The sequence below is a fragment of the Mastomys coucha genome, unplaced genomic scaffold (genome assembly GCF_008632895.1).
Source record: "Mastomys coucha isolate ucsf_1 unplaced genomic scaffold, UCSF_Mcou_1 pScaffold7, whole genome shotgun sequence".
In the NCBI taxonomy this organism is placed as follows: domain Eukaryota; kingdom Metazoa; phylum Chordata; class Mammalia; order Rodentia; family Muridae; genus Mastomys; species Mastomys coucha.
Genome location: NW_022196913.1, coordinates 29,363,350 through 29,382,151, shown reverse-complemented (window position 1 = coordinate 29,382,151; position 18,802 = coordinate 29,363,350). Strand labels below are relative to the sequence as shown.

General features: G+C 41.9%; 1 protein-coding gene across 3 annotated transcripts in view; it reads right to left on the bottom strand.

The window, feature by feature from the left end:
* Positions 1 to 18,802, bottom strand: part of Dcdc2 (doublecortin domain containing 2) — a 162,275-nt gene that overhangs the window by 29,608 nt on the left and 113,865 nt on the right. For 2 of the 3 annotated variants that reach the window (XM_031359050.1, XM_031359049.1), the window contains one exon: positions 13,367 to 13,408. The exons of the other annotated variant lie outside the window; for it this stretch is intronic. In XM_031359050.1, coding sequence (XP_031214910.1) covers positions 13,367 to 13,408 — 42 coding nt within the window. The remainder of the gene's footprint in view (positions 1 to 13,366; positions 13,409 to 18,802) is intronic. 3 annotated transcript variants of the gene reach the window in all.

The window sequence follows — 18,802 nt, the reverse complement described above, 5'->3', positions numbered from 1 at the left end:
TGAGCTTCATGTGGTCTGTGAATTGTATCTTAGGTATTCTGAGCTTCTGGGTTAATATCCATTTATCAGTAAGTGCATACCATATGTGTTCTTTTTCAATTGAATTACCTCACTCAGGATGATATTTTCTAGTTCTATCCATTTGCCTAAGAATTTCATGAATTCATTGTTTTTAATAGCTGAGTAGTACTCCCCTTGTGTAAATGTACCACATTTTCTGTATCCATTCCTCTGTTGAAGGACATCTGGGTTGTTTTCAGCTCCTGGCTATTATAAATAAGGCTGCTATGAACATAGTGGAGCATGTGTCCTTATTACATGTGGGAGCATCTTCTGGGTATATACCCAGGAGTGGTATAGCTGGGTCCTCAGGTAGTACTATGTCCAATTTTCTGAGGAACCATCCAACTGATTTCCAGAGTAGTTGTACCAGCTTGCAATCCCACCAGCAATAGAGGAGTGTTCCTCTTTCTCCACATCCTCCCCAGCATTTGCTGTCACCTGAGTTTTTGATCTTAGCCATTCTGACTGGTGTGAGGTAGAATCTCAGAGTTGTTTTGATTTGCATTTCCCTAGGTGACTAAGGATATTGAACATTTCTTTAGGTGCTTCTCAGCCATTCGATATTCCTCAGTTGAAAATTCTTTGTTTAGCTCTGTGCCCCATTTTTAATAGGGTTATTTGGTTCTCTGGAATCTAACTTCTTGAGTTCTTTGTATATATTGAATATTAGCCCTCTATCAGATGTAGGATTGGTAAAGATCTTTTCCCAATCTGTTGTTTGCCTTTTTGTCCTATCGATAGTGTCCTGTATGCAACAAAATGTTGGGTCCTGTTTATGTATCCAGTCTGTTAGTCTATGTCTTTTTATTGAGGAATTGAGTCCATTGATGTTAAGAGATATTGAGGAAAAGCAATTGTTACTCCCTGTTATTTTTGTTGTTAGAGGTGGAATTATGTTTGTGTGCCTATCTTCTTTTAGGTTTGTTGAAAGATTACTTTCTTGCTTTTTCTAGGATGTAGTTTCCCTCCTTGTGTTGGTGTTTTCCATTTATTATCCTTTGTAGGGCTGGATTTGTGGAAAGATATGGTATAAATTTGGTTTTGTTGTGGAATATCTTGTTTTCTTTGTCTATAGTAACTGAGAATTTTGCTGGGTATAGTACCCTGGGCTGGCATTTGTGTTCTCCTAGGGTTTGTATGACATCTGCCCAGGGTCTTTTACCTTTCATAGTCTCTGGTGAGAAGTCTGGTGTAATTCTGATAGGTCTGCCTTTATTTGTTACTTGACCTTTTTCCCTTACTGCTTTTAATATTCTCTCTTTATTTAATGCATTTGGTGTTTTGATTATTATGTGACAAGTGGAATTTCTTTTCTGGTCCAGTCTATTTGGAGTTCTGTAGACTTCTTGAATGTTCATGGGCATCTCTTTCTTTAGGTTAGGGAAGTCTATAGTTCTATAACTCTTCTATAATTTTGTTCAAGATATTTACTGGACCTTTAAGATGGGAAGCTTCTTTCTCTTCTATACCTATTATCCTTAGGTTTGATCTTCTCATCGTGTCCTGGATTTCCTGGATGTTTTGGGTTAGGAACTTTTTGCTTTTTGCATTTTCTTTGACTATTGTGTCAATGTTTTCTATGGTGTCTTCTGACCCTGAGGTTCTCTCTTCTATCTCTTGTATTCTGTTGGTGATGCTCCCATCTATGAATCCTGATCTCTTTTCTAGGTTTTCTAACACCAGGATTGTCTCCCTTTGTGATTTCTTTATTGTTTCTATATCCGTTTTTAGCTCTTGAATGGTTTTGTTCATTTCCTTCACCTGTTTGATTGTGTTTTCCTGTAGTTCCTTAAGGGATTTTTTTGTATTTCCTCTTTAAGGGCTTCTAGCTGTTTACCTGTGTTCTCATGTATTTCTTTAAGAGAGTTATTTATGTCCTTCTTAAAGTCCTCTATCATCATCATGAGAAATGACTTTAGATCCGAATCTTGCTTTTCTAGTGTGATGGTATGTCCAGGACTTGCTATGGTGGGAGAATTGGGTTCTGATGCTGCCAAGTAACTTTGGCTTCTGTTGCTTATGTTCTTATGCTTGCCTCCCACCATCTGATTATCTCTAGTGCTACCTGCCCTCACTATATCTGACTGGAGCCTGCCCTTCCTGTAATCCTGGTTGAGTCAGAACTCCTCAGAGTCCAGATGTCTCTGTGATCCTGTGATTCTGGGATCCAGTGATCCTGAGATTCTGGGTGTGTCAGAGTTCCTGGGAGTCAAGCTGCCTCTGAGACCCTGAGATCCTGGTATGACCAAGCTCCTGGGCTACTAGGCTCCTGTGATCCTGTGATCCTGTGATCCTGGGTGTGCTAGAGTACCTGGCAATGGAGCCTCCTCTGGGAGCAGTGGGACTGGCCGTAGAGTTTGTGCCTAAGGTAAACCAGTACAGACCTGAAGGAACCCCAGCTACTGGTCAGGCGGGGTTCCTGCATCCCTGGATCCTGCTGGCCCCAGTTACTCCCAGTGGTGTTGGGACAAATGTTGTATCCTACTCACCCCGATCCTAAGATCCTGGGTGTTCTAGAGCGCCTGGGAGTGGAGCCTCCTCTGGGGGCTGTGGGCGAAACAAGTCTTGATAAATTCATAAAAAATTGAAATAATTCTGGGTATCCCTGTTTATAACAATATGCAATATTGATGCAATAGAACTTAAAATCAACAACAAATAAATCTCTAGTAATTATATGATCTCATGTAGATTAAATAATACATTGCTAAATGATGAATGACTCAAAGGAAAAAAATCAAGAAATAACTTCTTAAATTCCTGGAACTGAGTGAAAAGGAAAACACAACAAAGTCCTTGGGAAACAATAAAAGCCTTAAGTGGACATTTACTGTGGTAAACACCCACATAAACACTTAGGAAGAGCACAGAAAGTGACTTAGATGTGACAGTTCAAGAGTCTGGAAAAACAAGAACAAAAAAAAGCCCAATGAAGCCAATGGGAGGAAATTTTAAAAATCAGAGCAAAATCAATGAAATAGAGACAAAGAAAACAGGAATTGTTTCTATGTTAAGATAAGCAATATCAACAGTCCCTGGCCCAACTATCAGAAGAAACAAAGGACACAAGTAACAGGAAAGTAGTGTCACAGACACAAGAGAAATTAGGACAATCATAAGGAAATGTGTTAAAAACCTATAATTCATTAAATTAGAATATCTAAAAGAAATGAGTTTAGTTTTTAGATTCTCCCAAACCAGCAAGTTAAAATAAAAGACCAACCATGTACATGAATCCATAAAGGATAAGGGGGACGGAAGAAGAAAAACCCTCTGACTAAATGAAGCCCAGGCCCAGATGAATTAAGAGCAGAGTTTTACCAGACTTTCAAAGAAAATCTACAGTGATACCTTTACACACACACACACACACACACACACACACAATATATATATATGCATATATATATATATGCGTACATATATATATGCGTATATATATATATGCGTACATAAAGAGGCCTTCCTTCTACAAAGCTACTATTACTCTAATACCAAAACACACACACACATCTCCAGTAGAGTGCACAGATCTTCCCCTCCCAACTTTATCCCAGCCCCCAACTCCAGCAGGCATTCCCTGGAAACACTCCAGACTCATAGGTCAGGGACACAGCAGGCTAACTGCAGATCTTCACCCCTCTCTCTTCTCCTCTTAACCCAATCCTCCTCCACACCCCCAGCTCTGTAGCAGACTGCCCGCTGCAGCCTTGACTCACCCCTATTCCCACCTCAGTGATCACATTGATCTTCTTCCCCTCTATTTCTTCTCACTGAGCATCACTTTATGACAGTCCCCAACTCCAGCAGGCATTCTTTGGCAACCCATAGGACACTCCATCCAGAAGAGCAGGCAGATCTTTAGCCCTCCCTCCTATCCTCCAAATCTAATCCTCCAGTCTCAGCTCCATCTCTGCAGCAGACCACCTGCAGCCTTCCCCTCTTCTTTGCTGCCATCTCAAACCAAGTATAGAGACACTGCAGCAAACCCAGATGTTCACATGTAGAAGATGTTCACATGATATTACATCCATATCTATTACCCTTTACAAAACCCCAATTTTAAAAATGGGCTATGGATGAACTAAGAATTTTCAAAGAAGAAATAAACATGGCTAGGAAATATCACAAAAAGTGTTCAACATCCTTAGCAATTAGGGAAATGCAAATTGAAACTATTTTCAAATTTCATCTTCCCATGGTCAGAACCACTAAGATGGGAGAGGGATTATCAGGAAATGCTGGAGAGGATGTGAGGAAAGCAGAGCCCTTACTCACTGCACACTGATATAGTCACTATGAAAACCTGCACAGAAAAGAGTTCGTGAAAAGATATATAGTTGAGAGAGAGAGAGAGAGAGAGAGAGAGAGAGAGAGAGGGAGCACTTATAGCTCAGCCTTGGCATATGCTCAAAAGACTCAACCTCCTATTCCACAGATGTTTGTCAGCCATGTTCCTTACTGCTGTATTCATAAGTATTAGGATATGGAAACAACCTAAATGTCTATCAACTGATAAATGGATAACAAAAATGTGATCAGATACATATGGAATAATAAGGAACACTAGGGGACTGAAAAAAAGGCCATAGGAATACATAGTAGTCTATGTTTAGTTAAAATATATATGTGTGTGTGTGTATATATATATATATATATACACACATATATACACATATATAGTATTGTGTGTTTGTATGTGTGTATGTGTAATTTAAATGAAGTTGTACCACTCAGGACAATAATGCTTCCACTCAAGAATTATCTAACAAAGCCCCGGTGGAAGCCATGGAAAACCTCCCTTCAAATTGTTGGTCAGGGGTCCAAGAGATTTCTAAGACAATACAGACTACAGCTGCTGCCTCGGTTTCCTCCTGGAAGCTGAAGGTAAGACCCCCTTACTGATGACACCACATACTTTGGACACGAGACTTGAAGGACTGTTTGGTACTGACCTGAAAGCCACCTCCCTGAGAACTGGGTGTGCCAGTTCTATGCAGACTGCCAAGGCCAGAATCAATCCACAGTCTTGCCCAGATGTAAAATTTATAAATGAGGACAAGGGCTGGACTGCCAGGATAGCCAAAATGCTGAGATAGGGGTGCCTTTATCTTGAGGGTAACCCAAAGCTATTGGACTGAACTTAAGGCCTGGAACTGTAAACCTGGCTAGCTATCTGTAACTGGAGAGGGTATAGACCTTAAAGGAAAACCTACTACAGCCATCTTAATAGACTAACATAATTTCTAACTATATTTGAGATACTTATCCTTATGAGTGTAGCCATCATCCCTCACTGAAGAAGCTTCTTTTTGCATCAGAAGGAGACCATCACAGAGACTCACAGGTGACCACAATGCAGAGACTGCATGAGTGTGGGGTATCAACCCCGACTGGTACATCTGTAATATAATCTAAGGCTAGTAGTAAATCATGGAATGGGGTAGAAAGACTGTAATTCCCAGAGTACCAAGAAGTCTGCTGTGAGATAGTGCCTTCTACATATGGTAGGGAAGCTGCACCCATGAACTCTCAACAACATATTTGCCTGAACAAGAACAACATAATAACAATACCAGTGGACACATCAATAGAAACAAGGAAAATTCCATGGCCCCACCCCTATATGAAGAGCTACGAGTAGTCAATTCCTGCTGAGAGGGAGGATGACTCTCCAGGGATAAGCTCCCACCAGACAAGTTCTCCAATCCAAAGTGGTCAGTTTTACACACATGTACATATAAGCAAAGCTGAATGGACGCAATAGGTTACATATAGATGTGTGCATATATGTGGGTGTATTTGTGTACATAAAACAGTAATATTTAAATAAAAGATCATGAATTTGTGGGACTACAGGAGGAGCTGGAGGGGAGGACAAGAGAGAAGTATTTACAGAGTTCATGTATAAAGTGCTCAAAAAACAATCATTAACTAGTAAAGAGAATATAGCTGGTAAATAAAACCAAGTGTCTATGTAATAGCTTGGGGTAGGAATAGAAGCTAGCTTAAGACCAAATTCAGCCATTCAGCACTACAGTGGCAGGCAGAAGTTCCCAAGGAACTTCAAGAAGTGAACAGCAAGAAGAGGGGCAGGCACTAAAAGGGGCTGAGAAAAGAGAGGCAGGTGGTACCGAGTACTCTTTCAAGACTACTGGCTGTGAAGCAAAGACAGGCCAGAGTCCCAGGAAACCTAACTCAGACACCTGAGGCCAAGGAGTCTTGGAGGAATGAGGAGTTAAACCACATCTCTTCTGACTCCAGAGAATGCATCACAGCATCAGAAAACTGTGGCTCAGCCTGAGTCCCCAGCGTACAAGTATGTGTCAGGAAATCCAAACACTTTCACAGAAACTCAAACAATCCCTACTCATTCATGGGCAAATTAAACCAGAGCAACTCATCTTGAAAGGATGAACGTAACCAGAGCTGTATTTTACATATACACACACCATCCCTTCATACAGAGATGTGTTGGTGTGTGGACCATGAGCTAAGATGCTCCAGTTTATTACACCACAGCAATCTACTGCAGCAGGCGGAAGGCCCAGTCAGGAGGAAAGTGGAGAAATTAGCAGGGTGGCAACAGCTTCAGCCATGGATCATCGTACATGGCAAAGCATTCTGCTCAAAAGGGTGGATAATAGTCACCTCAGATAAGGAAGTAAGGCCTCTTAGCATCAGAAGACTTGAAAATTCATAAGAAAAATCTGGAAAACAGACAGAAGCTAAGGAAAATGGGAATCAGACATTTTCAAACTCTGTTTGAAGTTTACAGATCACTGTAGAGGTTCTCTTGATGGGCTGTAATTCAGGGATGATTTATAATGATATCTAAGTTCCATACATAGCGTGGCCTTTGAGAGTTAAATACATGGCTGCACTCTACAAACAAACTGAACGTGTGTGTAACATTTATTGCTGGCTGTTGTAAAATGTCTGACAAGAAGCAGCCTAAGGGAGGAAGGGTTTGTTTGAATTTATGGTTGAAGGGACAGTGGTACAGTCCACCACGGTGCATAAGTGTAGAGGCAGCAGCTTGTAGCAGAGGCCCCTGGAGCATGGGGCTGCTCTCCCACATCCGGGAAGATCTGGAAGCAGAGACGTGGGGAAGCCCGTGCTCAGCAGGTAGGTAGTATTAGTTTTCTCTAAGTTCCTTCCTTTCTTCTGTCCCTCCCTCCCTCCTTCTCTCCTTTCCCTCTTTCGCACTGTTTCTTTCTCTTTCTTTCTTTAAAACATTCAGTCATAAACTTCCATCTATTTTCAGAGTGCATCTCCCTCTTCAGCTAACGCTCTCCGGAAATACCCTCATAGACGGGCCCAGAGGTGTGTCTCTCAGGAGATTCCAAATCCAGTCAAGGGAGACAAACAAACCATCAAACTGTGTCTTCAGAAGTTATCACAATTATTGCTGAATTGTGGCATTAACATTCTAAGGCTTCAGCTTTCACCGTGAACGATTAGTGACAGTATGCTTTTAAATCGTGCCTATAACATCAATACAATGTGGTCAGTGCCAAGCAACTGCTTTCTGAGCAGGTGCCGCTGTGAGATGAGGTCTTCACTGGAGATACTGGGACACTGAAAATGAGCAATTCCGAGCAAGCCAGCCATCCTGAAGAGAGGGCCTGCCTTCCACCCAACCTAACGGACAGTGGTAATACACTGGAATTGCTCATTAACTCTGAGAAAGTCTTTAACTTTCTGTGTATCAGCAGTTCATAGGTAAGCACACTTCTACTTGCTTAAAACAATCAAAGTGAGATCGCTTGAGTCGCTGTGTTTCAGGTATTTATGAAATAGCCAAGATAATTTATGGAGAGGATGAAATTTTATCGGAGTTGATGTCTTGCTAACAATATAATTTAGCTCTGGTTGGTGGTTATTCTTCCATCTCAACATAAAGTAGAGGTTATAATACATTCAGTTTAGCATCTTATCTGACTATGCATAAAGTCAAGGAATGATTGTGAGGGAGTGGATGAGAAAATCCTTCCATGGGATTATTTTCTGCAATATCACCTACCTTGTACAAACTCTTACTTAAAATGGACTGAGATAAGTGTATTTAAATAATTCCACAGAAGTCGATTTTAAGGTGATTACCATGAGGGAGCAGCATTGTAATGAGGAGCAGCCTGGGGGGGAGGGCACTGCTTCTTGGCGCATGTTGCTCAGAGTTGGGGGTCCTCATGTGGTCATTTCTTCCCATCAGCAATGAGAGTAGCAGTTAGAAAGTTCAGGAAAGTTATCTTAGATTCTCTTTTACCTGATAACTGAGAAGCTGTAATTATCTATTTTCATTTTTGAGGGATGAAGTAGAGCGATCCTTTACTGAGTTCTTCTCAAAACGCTGTCGTTTTAAATGTTTCCCTTATGTTAAGTATGGCATAAATTAATTTTATCTAGTTATTATATTTCATATACTTTCATATAAAGTGAGACATAAATATTGGGACACCTAGAAAGGTATCTATTTTCAGAAAGTCATGCTGATAACAGCCAAGAAATGTTTCTCTATCAGCACTTACCTAGAGCAACATGTAAATCAATAATAATGATAAAACTAAAGCAAGAATAATATTAGTCATGATAATAGCGATTAGCTAACAATGACTTGTGTTTCAAATATTAACTCATTTTCAATCCACAATAACTTTATGAAATAATTATCACTACCTGCTTTGCACAAAAACTTCCCCTGAATTCAACACTCACTTCCCTCCTGCAAGGAAAGAGGTGCATTAGACCCGAGAAGCTAAGGAAACTTAACAAGGCTCAGAGAACTCAGGAAGTTAAAGGATGCATGAGATCCCTCCTCAGTAGTATAGTAACTAACAACTGAGAGAGCAGGGCAGGCTCTTGGGTGGAGCTTCCTACAGGCTGGTCAGGGAGCTCGAGGGGATAAGATACCACACATGTGGATGGGCTTTCCAGTGATGCAGCTGCCCTTGAGTCTCCCGCACTGTGTGAGTAACCCAGGAACTCGTCCATTTCCCAACTTAGACCTGGGTGGGACTGTTTCTTTGGTCTGTCAGTGGTGCCTTATTTGGAGCTAACAGACATTTGCTCACATCTCCCCAGTAAAAGTCACACATGCCAGCCTCTAACATTTGAGAAATGGGGACGCTTTGAGTTCATCGCCAGAGGTGGAAACATGATTGGGGCCAGGAATCTGACCTAGGAGTCTACATTTTTAACAGCTCTTGTTTCTTGTGTTACAGATATTAACACATTTTTTTTTATTTGCTTGCTTGGTTGGTTTGGTTTTTCGAAACAAAAGTTTCTCCTTTTAGCCCTGGCTGTCCTGGAACTGGCTTTGTAGATCAGGCTGCGTTTGAACCCAGAGATCCACCTGCCTCTGCTGGGATTAAAGCCATTCGCCACTACCACCGCCTGGCCACATTTTTTTTTAATCTGATACACATGACCCATCAATGAATTGAAAGGCTAACTTCATAGGCTGCAGTTAGTGGGGGCTGGGAAGTGTGTTTCCTGGGCTAGCTCCTCCTAAATTACAGATGAAAGGAAACAAATCCAAAGTGTAATTATGGAGAAGCGATACTGGAGGGGGCTAAGGGGAGGAGTGTCAACAATTCTAACCTCATGTGGGTGACGCAAATGAGAGAAAAGATAGCGAAAGAATATTCCTTAAAATTGATCAAAATTGTAGGACTTGGTAAAAATTCTTCGAGGAAAAAGAGCTGAGAAGTGTCAGAACATTCTGAACTCAGACTTAAGAGGGAAGCATGTGTATTATAGTCTGGTGTGTGCTGTGGAGGGATCTGGGGGAGGGGGAAGTTTCATCTGTTTTTGACTTAGTGGACAAGAAGTCAAGAAATTTAAACATGGGGGCTGGAGAGATCGCTCAGGGGTTAAGAGCACTGACTGCTCTTCCAGAGGTCCTGAGTTCAAATCCCAACAACCACATGGTCACATGGTAGCTCACAACCATCTGTAATGGGATCTGGTGTGTCTGAACACAGCTACAGTATACTCATATAAATAAAATAAAATAAAATAAATCTTTTTTAAAAAAAAAAGAAATTTAAACATGAGCTTTTTTAAAAAATTTTAACCTATTGTGGCATATTCTAACCATCTTTTATGATAATTTTTCTTCTAGATTAACCAAAATTATGCTTTTTCCTAACTTACACTTAACTTTTAGGATTCTTACATATAATGTAAAATGAATTTGCCAAAATAACTGCAGTTTTAATACCTCCTGATCCTACCAGTGATCTCAAGTGGGAGTAATAATTCTGAGGGACATAAACATCGCATGCACTGGTGCAGGGTATGGGGCAGTCTTCACCTCGTTCTTACTGCCCAAGTGGCAAACATGGGGTTTAGTTTCCAGGCACACGTGGAATACCTGCCCCTTCCTTGGACATTCTAAGCTCATGTGGGCTTTTCCTCATGGAAGAGTTAAAACAAGGAAAGAAGAACAAGTTGATCTATAGATATAATAGTAACTTGATCTATATGCAGTAGAATAAACTAGAATACAAAACTAAAACCATCAAAGCATTGAACAGCTGCTGCCACGATGAAGTCGCAGACTCTACCAGGACGCTATTTTTATTTTCAATCATATCGACTTATTTGAATACAGTTTCCCGGTTCTAAGCAAAGGCTGAAGTCTTTTTAAAAAGACTGATTAAACTGTATATTTTCATATGAGTATATATACAGAAATTGATTTTTTTTTCTTCTTTCCAGAAGTCAGCAGCCAAATGAGTTTAGCATACATTAATGTATTTCATAGCTGGGTTCAAATGGGATTTGGCAAACTGTGTAAGAAAACTTTTTGGAAAAAGCTTTTAGGCAAAGAGGAGCTTACAATGTCACTGAAACCGTGTCAAACTGAACTGACTTCATTATGAACACAGTCTTAAGACTATTCTCACAGTCCAACTTCATCTAAATGTACCACGTGTTGTTCTTTTCGGAATGTAAAGCTAAGCTGTTTGAAAATAGGTGATGAACCCCCATACAATGACCTCAGTGCTTAAAAAGGAGACTGGAATGGGGTGGGGGGGGAGCTGATACTCCCACATGTTGGAGCACAGCCAACACCAGGCAGACAGTGCTTCATGGGTCCTGCCCAAAGCACCCAGAAGCCTTTGTTTTGTACATCAAATATGATATCTCATCTTCTCACTTTATCTACTTCAATAGTCATTGTGGAGTGTGTGGAGTGAAGCACCCTCACCTTGACTTTGGAAAGACCTCTGACTTGTCAGAGATGTTCATATCTGTGAATGAATGGCTGAATATGTATGTGTATGACTGACAAGTCCCAAAGAAATGTCTGTGTTAAGTAAACACAAATATTTTACACATCTGACTCATTTCCCTGAATTTACAAGCTTGTAAAAGTAAGCCATGAATTGTTTAGTTCGAGGATTACATCTAGAAAATACTTTATAAATTATCACGTGCTGATGGTTTTCAGCTAGCGGTAGTTGCCGTGCTGCTGTGTATTCACCAAAATGGCCCTTGAGAAGAAAATGAAAGCTGCCAGAGGGAGCAAATGGTGCATGTGCAGTCCCTGAAAGAGTTTAAGAGTAAATTGTTCATCGGGGTTCTGGGCTTTCCAACTTAGGCAAGAAGCTCTCTCTCCAGTGACCATCCACCTGATATTGTCCTGCCACCATCTCACACAGAGGGCTGGAGTCATGGATCATCTGTGGTGTCCAACAAGCTCCTAGATCCCACCAGCATCCCAAGGAAAGGAAAGGAGAGGGAAGAGGAGGAGAGGGGGGAGGATAGGGAAGGAGAGGAGAGGGGAGGGAAGGGAACCAGAAACAGCTCTCCCAATCAGAAGCCAGGAACTTGAAATCAGCACATAATCCAAGGATGTCTTCTTGGGGTACAGTGGTGCCAAGATAACAGGGATCTCAATACTAGAGCAACCAGACGAGTGAGGAGGTGACAGATAACAAAACTGATGCGAAGGAAAGCAGCTGAAGTGAGGGCAGGAAGGTCACAGACACTCGTGGTCAGGCATTGCCTGAGAAACAGCAAACAGCCCTAATAGATATCAAACACTTACATGAACAGAGGGACTCATGACGGGTGAGGCCCAACTGGGCTTACTTATAAGTCCAGTAAGGATGCTAGAAGATGCTTTGTAAACCAAAGAAAGGAGCTGGTCCTGAAGAGTGGAAGCCATGGCAGGGTTTTAAGCAGAGGAAGAAAAAGGCTGAGTTTGTATTTTGAAAAGTCCTCGAAAGCTGTTTAGACCCGAGCTGGAAAACACCTGGGAAGCAGCAGATCCCTCTGTTAGCCTGAGAGGTCCGTGGGCAAGTGGTGAGACACCAGTTTGAGAGGGAGGTGGAATAAATGCATGTACCAATGAAGAGGGGGAGGGCCAAAGAGGACTGTCGGCGTTCCAATGTAGAAAGACAGTTGTAGAAAGAATGATGGGCAGAGCTGAGCTCTTCACTGGGACCCTACAGTGATGACTCACAGGTCTGTGACAGAGAACAACAACATATTATTGTTTTCTAACTGAAGAATCAAGGCAGAGGCAGGTAAGCATTAGGTGAGATAGAAACTCAAGGAGCTAACAGGACAGGTAAGATGACGTTACAGGGCCTGCTGGGTTCAACCATGAACCACTATGGCCCGTGTCTTTTCATTGGAAAGTCAAGAACTTAAAAATGAGCCCAGCATGTTAATCCATAAGCCATAGGTTACTACGAGATATAAAGGTAGAGTTTTCTTTTACAGCATGCTATATAATTGGAGTCATAGCCACTCTGATCTGCCCTATTCTCTTTAGCTGTAGCATTGTTGCGTGTTATTTGTGTAGAACCATACAGTCATGTGTGTCCACACAAGGTGTGTATATTGATGCTTGAAGTTTCGAGATGCCACACGTCAGAAGGTGAAGGATCTCAGTAGCCCCTGTTGGAAGGGTTGTCCTGGAGTGCCAGAACCACTGGTAAAAGTGAGCATATAATAGCTCTCAAGCACCCCCCTTCCAGGAGACCCCTGGCTGCTCTGTGCACTGTCACCAATCCCTCTGCTTCTATATACCCGCTACACTGTGCTCTGCCTCTATGTAGGAAGTACCTTACCCAGGAACCATAAAGGCTATTAACTCACCTGAGTGTGCATCTCAAAGGAAAGACTATATACATCTTGCTCAGCCTTGCATTCTTAGCACCACTTAACACCTGCTAGTTGGTCTTCATAGTCAACTTGACTGCACTCTGAAGTCAACTAAAGAGTTCTCTGTGCCTGTCTATGAGGCTATACAGAGAGGTTTCTCTGAAGAACAAAGGCTCACCTTGAATGTGGGTGGCACCATCCCATAGGCTGGGCTTCCACACTAAATAAAAAAGCAAAAAGGGGGAGGTATTCAGATGTTATATACATGTATGAAATTTTATAAGAATAAGACTTATTATTATTATTATTATTATTATTATTATTATTATTATTAATGGTTTTTTGAGACAGGGTTTCTCTGTGTAGCCACGGCTGTCCTAGAGCCTACTCTATTGACCTGGATGGCCTTGAACTCACAGAGATCTGCCTGCCTCTGCCTCCCACGTACTGGGAGTGCTGGGATTAAAGACATATGCTACCTCTGCCAGGTTAAAACTGATTAATTATTAAAAGCAGAGAGAGCAAGCTCAGAGCTGGCCTTCATTTCCCTATGCTTCCTGACCACACATACAGTGTGGACAGTCCTCCCACACCCCCATCACCAATTCCTTGCTCACCGTAATGGGTTTTATCGACTCAAGTTGTGAGCCAAAATCAATCCTTCTTTTCCTTAAGTTGCTCTTATCAGGTGTCTGTTCCAGTGACAAGAAAGGTAACTTATACAGTATCGGAGTTATGAGAGAAATCATGGACATGGAAAGACAGTGGAGGGATGAGAGCTTCAACTTGGGTCCAAAACACGACTCATGGAGCCATGTCGACAAGCATGACCCCTAACGTGACCAGAAGGAAGGCACTGCTTGAGAGCTGTAAGTATCTGTCCTGAGTTCAAGTCTCCCCTTCAGGCCTGGGGATTCCTCCTACACCCAGATTTGTCCTAAGTGGCCACTGGGTCTGTGCCCAACAAACCTTTGGAAAGCCATAGGTACTGTGGGATTCCAGGAGCTATTATAATTTTAAAAATATAACTAAGTATAGCATTTCTGTGTGATATACAAATATAATTAAGATATCAGCAAGAGTCTATATCGCTGCATGTTCAATAGCTTATTAAGTGTATTGACCTAGAATAGAAAACAGACACAAGTAACAAATGGACAAGTTTGCCTGTCCAGAAAAAGGATAAACATACAAAAAACATACACACACACACACAATCATTCATAGAGAAAAACATAAATATATATGAAGATGGATGGATGGATGCTTACAAGGGATTCCTGAAAACTAAAGTTTATCCTCTTGTGCCTTTATCCAGCATTCTGACTATACTAATTGGTTCTCCTTTAGACAGTCCCAATGTCACTCAGGCATATCCTGTAACTCTTCATTTCAGTGGTATAAAATAACTAATCCTAGTCGGCACGGCTGCCTTGGATATGAAATTTTGCCTCTATGGTTACACACACACATACACACGTGTTCTGGAACTACAGCTTACCATGCATTTCCATATTTATCGCTGCATTATTCACAATAGTAGAAATGGAATCAGCCTGTGTTTACCAACAGATGAATAGATAAGGAAAATAATGTACTTATACACAATAGAATTTCACTCTACAATGGAGGAAAATCATGATATCTAAAGGAAAACGGATACAACTGTAGATCATTACAGTAAGTGAAATAAGCCATACTCAAAAAGTGTATTTTTCTTTTTTTATCATATTCACACTCTAGGTAGTGTTGTGTATGTTGAGAGGGAACCTTAAGAGAATAAGAAATCTTAAGGTATAGAAGTAGAGAAAAAAATAATGTGTGACAAGAAAGCAGAAACAGGACTATGTAGATAGGAAAAGGAACTACAGGAAATGGTCAGGAGAATGTGGAAAGCCAGTGGGTAGAAAAACGGATAAGGACAAAGAAGAATCACACATATGCATGTACATACATATACATGCATACATACACACATGCTTTATTATTAAATAAGTGTGTATGTTTATATGTGTGTAATAATAAGACCATTACTTTGAATACTGGCTTTAGAAATAAATTTTAAAAACAGGTTTGTGTTCTCTTCGGCTGTAAGCATCTAGTGATTTACACACTTAGACTGATACCCATCCCCTGCACCCAGATCAAGTTTTGCACTAGCATTTAGAACACAAAGGAGAACAAAAGTCACCACTTTTGGACTCCTATGGATTATGTCCACAATCTATGACACAGTATGCAACAGAGAACACGGTGAACATATGCACTAAGGGTGAGAATATCAGGACCATATCTGTGCATCAGAATCATAGCTGGCAATGTCAATAGCAGCAGAAAGAAGGGCAGGACCAGAGGCTCAGAACGCCTTAGCAGTACAGCAGGTAGGGAGGGGCGTGTTGCTTAGGCAGCCCTCACACAGTCAAGTGTGAGACAACTCCAGGCATGAGCTGCAAAGAGACTAAACCATCTCCTGAGGGTGTGTCAGAACAAGTCAGAAACATGCTGAAAGATGGCTCTGGTTTTCCACTTCCACATCTGCACACAGCCTACAAGGAAGTCAGTACTGGCAAGCACCTGTGGTGGTTTGAAAGAAAATGGCCTCCAGAGGTTCATGGAGAGTGGCACTATTAGGAGGTGAGGCATGACTGGTGGTAAAGTGTCTCAGCCACTTCTGCTATCTTTGGGTGAAGATGTAGATCTCTCAACTCCTTCTTCAGTGCTATGTCTGCATACATGCTGCCATGCTTACCACCATGATGATAATGAACTAAACCTCTGAACTGTAAGTAGGCTAGCCCCAATTAAATATTTTCCCTTTATAAGAATTACTGTGGTCATCATATCTCTTCACAGCAATAAAACCCTAAGACAGAATCCATGGGGGATGAGTCTAATTCAGAATACTTCAGTATACTGGCTGGTTTTGTGTGTCAACTTGACACAAGATGGAGTTATCACAGAGAAAGGAGCCTCCCTTGAGGAAATGCCTCCATGAGATCCAGCTGTAAGACATTTTCTCAATTAGTGATCAAGGGTGGGAGGGCCCATTATGGGTGGTGCCATCCCTGGGCTGGTGGTCCTGGGTCCTATAAGAAAGCAAGCTGAGCAAGGCAGGGGAAGCAAGCCAATAAGCATACTTACTCCATGCCCTATGCATCAGCTCCTGGCTCTAGGTTCCTGACCTGTCTAGTTCCTGTTCTGACTTCCTTTGGTGATGAACAGCAATGTGGAAATGCAAGCTGAATAAACCCTTTCCTCCCCAACTTGCTTCTTGGTCATGATGTTTTGTGCATGAATACAAACCCTGACTAAGACATTCAGGCTTGAAAATCCTATTACATTAGGTAGGTCTGGTGCTCCAAGGAAGTCTAGGAGAGCAGAGACACAGAATGCCAAGCTGTAACAGAGCCCTGAGGAACACTACACTTAGTGATAGAGAATGGGCTGCTCAGTCCTGCCCTCTCCTCCCCAACAGAGAAGAGAGGATGGCAGACAGAAGCACCACAAACACAAGCGAAAAGTATTTGAGAGGACATCAGGGTACCCAGGAAACAGCAGTAAAATGCACTGATTTAGTTAGGCACCAGGCAACCCGAATGCCTTTTGAAAACAAACATCTATGTCACAGGCAAAGTCATATGTCACTCAGTAAGCAAATGTAAATGAGTGAGACCAACACTAACAAGGGCAGAGACTGTAGTTCCCAGGGAATTTCACTTCCTCTGGGCCTAGAAAACAGAGCAGAAATACTCATCTGTAAATGTTCCATGCAGGCATTAAAGCATGAAATATTGGATGAATTCTGGGGAGCAGGGAGGATGAAGTAAGATCATTTGTGGGGTTCTTTAAGAAGCTTAGATTGTGAGACCCTTCCAGACCAGTCCCGGTCAGAGCCACAACCACAAGGCCCATCTGCTTGGAGTGGTCGCTCTCTATAGAGCTCTCTGTCGTTTCTATGCTAGCTCCTGGGCTGACTCAGCAGCTGGAAGGAGAGCAGGGAACACAATAGGTGCTTGTTGCAAGTCCCATCTCAGCTGATCTGACCCTGTTTAACCAGGCAGGGGAAATTGAGACAGAGACTTCACCATGGCTTGCAAAGTCCTCAGAGGCATCCCCCCACGCCTGTCAGCTCTCCCCCAGATGAGCCCACACTGTGTTTCTACCTTACTCAAAGGTCCTTCACGTGTCCCACTGAACACACACACACACACACACACACACACACACACACACACGTCACACAGGTATCATGCAACTAGCCATGTGGACTCTACAGAATTGTATCTAATGATTGGAAATGGGTTCAGCACCTCTGTAATTAGGTGAAAATCAGGGTGCCCATGTCCCAGGGGCAAAAGGTTGCCATCTACAGTTGAAAATGGTGCCTGTAGCCAGCTTGGAGAATTTACACATTGGCATCTTAAAAATGCAAGCAGTTTTTACAGAATTAATTGGAGATTTTTAGCAGCAGGTGGTAGGGTTTCTTTTTGGTTTGTAAAGGAAATTCTAACAGTTGTCAAATGGCCTGGGTAGAAGTGGATTATTTTGATTTTTTTTCCCAAGCTTTCTGAAATGAAGCTTTTAATGCCTGCCGTGTAATGGCCTTCTTTTTCCATGTAAATGTGGGATCAATCTAGTTTTAAACAGAAAGATTTTTCTAATGCACCTTTGGTATTTTTCAAGCTGTGATACAGCTGATAGAAGTGCTTGTAAAATGTAAATTGCAAGAAATTCATATTTATAAGCTTTTCCATGTAATTTTAGGATGTTGACTTTTAAACATTTCTAATGACGAGCTAGGAGAGCTGCACTACGCACTGACTTAAGCATCCCAACTCCACCTTGGCAGGGTTCTGGCAGAGTCACCAAGTCTCTAGGCCTCGACTGTGTGAGCTGGGGAGAGACAGTGTTGCTGAAGAAGAGAGGAACCTCGGGTCATCTCTGGGAGAGCAGCTGATTCCCTGTTAGATGCAGTGTGCATGCTATCTTCTTGGGCAATTGTAGGCTTCTACACTCTTTGACTTTTCATTTTGTCTAAACAGATACTGTAAATCACAGCTCTGCCTGGTAAACACTTGAGGCTACGTGGGGTTTTGCTAAGTCTAGATTGGTTCCCTACAGCTGTTGTAACATTACCACTGTGCATTACCTCGGAAATCTGGAAGCACAAGTCTCGTAGGTACCATACTGTGCAAAACTAGAAGTGCTAACAGAGCTAGGATCCCTTCTGGAAGATTCCTGAGAGGCTGTATCCCTATATGTGCTTTTCATTTCTGGCCACAGCACTATTTGGCCCATACGCCCCTCCATCTTTAAATCCAGCCCTGTCCAGATGTGAGATCATAGCATCTATCCTCTTTCTGGATCTCCTGCTTCTGTTCACCTTTGCACATATTAAGGGACCCTAGGATTACATCGAATCCATCAGTCACTCAGAGTTATCCTCCTAGTTTGAGTCAGCTGACTGGCAGCCTCTGTTGCCCCTTGCATGCGTAGCATTCACAAGCAGGTCTGGGTTTCAGTGCAGATCTTCAGGGGTCAGTACTCTGCTTAGCAAAAAAGCCACTCAGAGGGAAAACTTAAAAGATTTTCATAGCACAGGAGTCCCTGGCTT